Genomic DNA, 3,604 nt, shown 5'->3' with positions numbered 1-3,604 from the left:
GTCGGCTTTGTGGACTTGGGCTCTCTGCTTCTGTCTGCCTTCCTGATCGATTTGTGGGGATTGAATTGAGGTTGCCGCACTCGCTCAGCAAGTGCTTTACCCACTGAACCATCTCTTTAGCCAGATCTATCTTTCTTTCTTTCTTTCTTTCTTTCTTTCTTTCTTTCTTTCTTTCTTTCTTTCTTTCTTTCTGCCATAGAGTCTCATTCTGGTGGTCAGGGTAGCTGAGGACTCACCATGTTGTTCAAGCTAGCCTTGGACTTTCTTTAATAATCCAGTGTGCTGGCATTATAGGCTTGAACCACCACAGTGGCCAAAATCCTAAAATATTTCCTATTTGGAACTTTTACACAAGTTTGCCAATTCCTTTTATTTTTTTATTTTTTTATTTTTTGTCTTTTCATGGTTTCTAAAGACGTTATGTCATCCTGTGGTGTCATTTTGCACAGATGTCTATCTAATGGAATGGTTGTGCATCTCTAAGCATAACTGCTAGGTCTTAAGGCATTGATATGTGACATTTTGAAAGACATTACCAAATAAAGAAGCTGAGCTGGCGTATACTCTGTCCAAGGTCCGCGTGCCTCAGCCTGTTTGCCCCACAGCCTCTGCTGTTAACAGCCTGACACTTGCCGATCTGATAAAGGAGGAAACACAGTACTCATTGTAGCCTGAATTTGCTGTTTTCTGATTACAGATAAGAATTAGCATTTAAAGTCTAAACAGTTATTTTTAATTAACTAAACAACAAATAATAAACACACACATTTAGGAAACAGGGTCCCATTCTATAGCCCAGACTAGTCTGGAACTCAATATGGATGGAGCCCACTCTGGGGATCCGATCTGGAACTGTCTGAACCTCCTGATCCAGCTTCCTAAGAGTTGGGAGTACAAGCGTGAGCCACCACCACTCCTGGATTATTTTGTTTTATTTATCTTTGCTGGGTTGGGGATCGAATCTAGGGTCTCCAGCATGCTTAGGGAAGCACTCCATTATCCAGCCACTTGTTAAAATTCCTCCTGAGCAATTTCCCCCTGTCCAGTCCATTCAGGAAGCGGGCCAGGCTGAGGACTGGCAGCGGCATCAGGGCGTGGCTCGCCGGGAGGCTGAGGCACTGGACCCCCCACTTCAGCCCTCCCTCTTCCCACTGTGGTCTCGGAGCTCCGCCCAGAGTCCGCCCGGGGCTGTCCGGGGCGGAGCCCTTGGGCCAGTGGGCGGAGCTGAGGCGCCTGATTTATTCCCGAGTGAGAGGAGCGGACGCAGGAACTCTCGAGTCCCAGCATCAGAGCGCGTGGACCCTTTCCCGCGTCCCGCAGCATGCAGGTCTCCCGTGTGCTGGCCGCGCTGTGCGGCATGCTACTCTGCGCCTCCGGCCTCTTCGCCGCGTCTGGTGAGTCCCTCTGGCCTCGCCCCTGTTCTGCCCGCCGCTCGGAGGTTCTCAGCGACGCCCTCCCTCTACTCCTACTGTTGACAAACTTGAGCAGAGCCTGGAGGGGGACGCTCAGGGGTAGGAGAGGCGAACGTGCCTCAGTGCGCTCTGCCCTGGGGCCTTGGGGCTGTGATAAGTAGCTTTTGCACTGAGTGGTGACCCTGGACACCGGGTGACAGCCTGGCCTCCCCCCAGGGATGTGACTTACACATAACAAAGGAATCCGCTGCGTCGTGCCTCTTTCTTTTTTTTTTTACCGCGTCTGTAAAGTGAGGCCACCGAACTGTGTCTGCTTTCCAATCCAAACAATTTGGGAGAGTCTAGGACTATTGTGCGGGTACATCTCCAGCTAACGTTACCTGAAACTCTGCACTGAACCCGCCTGGTTAGAGACTCCAATGAACTTTTGTGCCCCACTTGTTGGTGTTTGATCAGATAAGGGAAGGAATGACAGAGGGGTCGGTGCGAGAGACTGGCTTGTAGGTGGGGCGGGTCTGGAACTTAGAAAAAGGCTTCCTGCTCCCGACTGACCTTGGCCAGCTGCTTTATTCCTCCTCCTCCTCCTCCTCCTCCTCCTCCTCCTCTTTCTCCTCCGCTCTGAGGTCCCCTGTAGAAGTCTGGGCCTCTTGCGGGATGCTGCTGGAGAGAGTTCATCATGAAAAAGCAGTGCCCACGTGGGGCCATGGGGCGGGTGAGCTCAGCGGCTCTTCAGGCAGCCCCTAAATCCTTTCTCATAGAAACCGGGACTGGTGTGATCACAAGCAGGAGAGATCACAGCTGTGCTCTGTCGCCCAGCACAGGATCTGACCTCCGGGTTGGAGCTAAAGGCATTGGGTGCCCCAAGCTTCCATGACCTGGGAACTCCTGGTCTGTCCACTCAACTGGAAAGATACTTGGGTCTCCTCTGACCCTTTCCACCCCTCTTTGCCCTCCCCACAACCTGCGCCCTGGCCAAATGTTCCTGGAGACACTTCCCAGAGAAGGACCCTGAAATCTCATAGGCCTTTTAGAGGATCTGGCCTCTCCTGGTCTCATATGCAGGTGGCCAGCCTCAGTCCCAACGCCACTGCTTCTGGCCACCTTCCACTTTCTGATTTCCTCTCTGGACCCTTGGTTTGGTTCCTGGTCTAGCTGTAGGGAAGGCTGAAAGCCGGGCCCTTGTTGGTATTGGGTGCCTAGGCCTTGGCCTATCCAGAACCTCCACGTGAGGCTGTGACTGTGCCCTTCCAGGTCAGAAGGGATTAACCTGCTATTTAAAGCAAGTGACTAATAGTTCTGCCACAGCGCCTTAGGGCCCTTGCCGAGGTGAAGCTGTGTGGGCTGGTGCTCATTAATGGTGTTGCCTGCCTCCAGCTTGGGAACCTGAGCTGGGAGGGGGGGTAGGGGAGGGGGCTTGAGCTTTCTGGAGGGCCTTGGGTGGGCAGCTGTGGGGAGGAGAAGAGATCTCTTAGGTTTGAGTCCAGTGCCGAGTTTGGGGTGAAGTCTAGTAGTACAAAGGGCCCTCTTTGGGTACAGCAGACCTGGGAAGCAGCTGTTCACTGGTTGGTGCCAGTGTCACGGTACCTGGGACAGATGGGAGTGAGGTGAGCTTCGGAGACAGGGTGCTTCCAGTCCCTGTTTGGGCATGGCGACAGGGTGGGGTTTGCCAGCTGCTTGGCTGAGCTGTGTATTGCCCATCAGATCACAGGACAGGTGATCTCAGCCCCAGCTTACCCCACCCCTCTTCCTGTCTTCTCCGTTCTGGTTGACTGTGCACATCTGTCACCCAAGGCGCCCCCAAAGCTCCAGGGATCTCTCCAACCTTCCTCCATCTCTTCAGTTCATGATTCACAGAGCCTCTCAGATTCACCTGCTCGTGTTTCTTCCCTTTGCCCCAGTGTGCCAATGTGCTTCTTCATCATTCAGCCTGGAAGCTGTATCTGCTGCATCTGTGCATCTGCTGCAACTGCTGCATCTGCTGCATCTGCTGCATCTGCTGCATCTGCTGCATCTGCTGCATCTGCTGCCGCCAGACCTGCACTTCTTAACCTGTCAGCCTTGTCCTAGGGCTTTCAGCCTTCTGCCATTCAGACTTCAGTCTGGAGAGAGAGAGAGAGAGAGAGAGAGACGGAGGCAGAGATGGAGAGATGAGAGACAGAAACACATAAACTGAGAGAGAGACAGAGACAGAG

At 53.1% G+C, this 3,604-nt stretch overlaps 1 protein-coding gene across 2 annotated transcripts in view; it reads left to right on the top strand.

Annotated features, from left to right (window-relative positions):
* The first annotated feature begins 1,228 nt into the window (after positions 1 to 1,228).
* Positions 1,229 to 3,604, top strand: part of Mfge8 (milk fat globule-EGF factor 8 protein) — a 15,195-nt gene continuing 12,819 nt past the window's right edge. For both annotated transcript variants that reach the window (XM_021166963.1, XM_021166962.1), the window contains exon 1: positions 1,229 to 1,394. In XM_021166963.1, the coding sequence (XP_021022622.1) occupies positions 1,322 to 1,394 (73 nt within the window). In that variant the 5' untranslated portion in view covers positions 1,229 to 1,321. The remainder of the gene's footprint in view (positions 1,395 to 3,604) is intronic.

This window comes from Mus caroli, chromosome 7, assembly GCF_900094665.2.
Source record: "Mus caroli chromosome 7, CAROLI_EIJ_v1.1, whole genome shotgun sequence".
NCBI classification, from domain to species: Eukaryota; Metazoa; Chordata; class Mammalia; order Rodentia; family Muridae; genus Mus; species Mus caroli.
The sequence above is the reverse complement of the archived record's forward strand: the minus strand, read 5'-3'. Positions and strand labels throughout refer to the sequence as shown.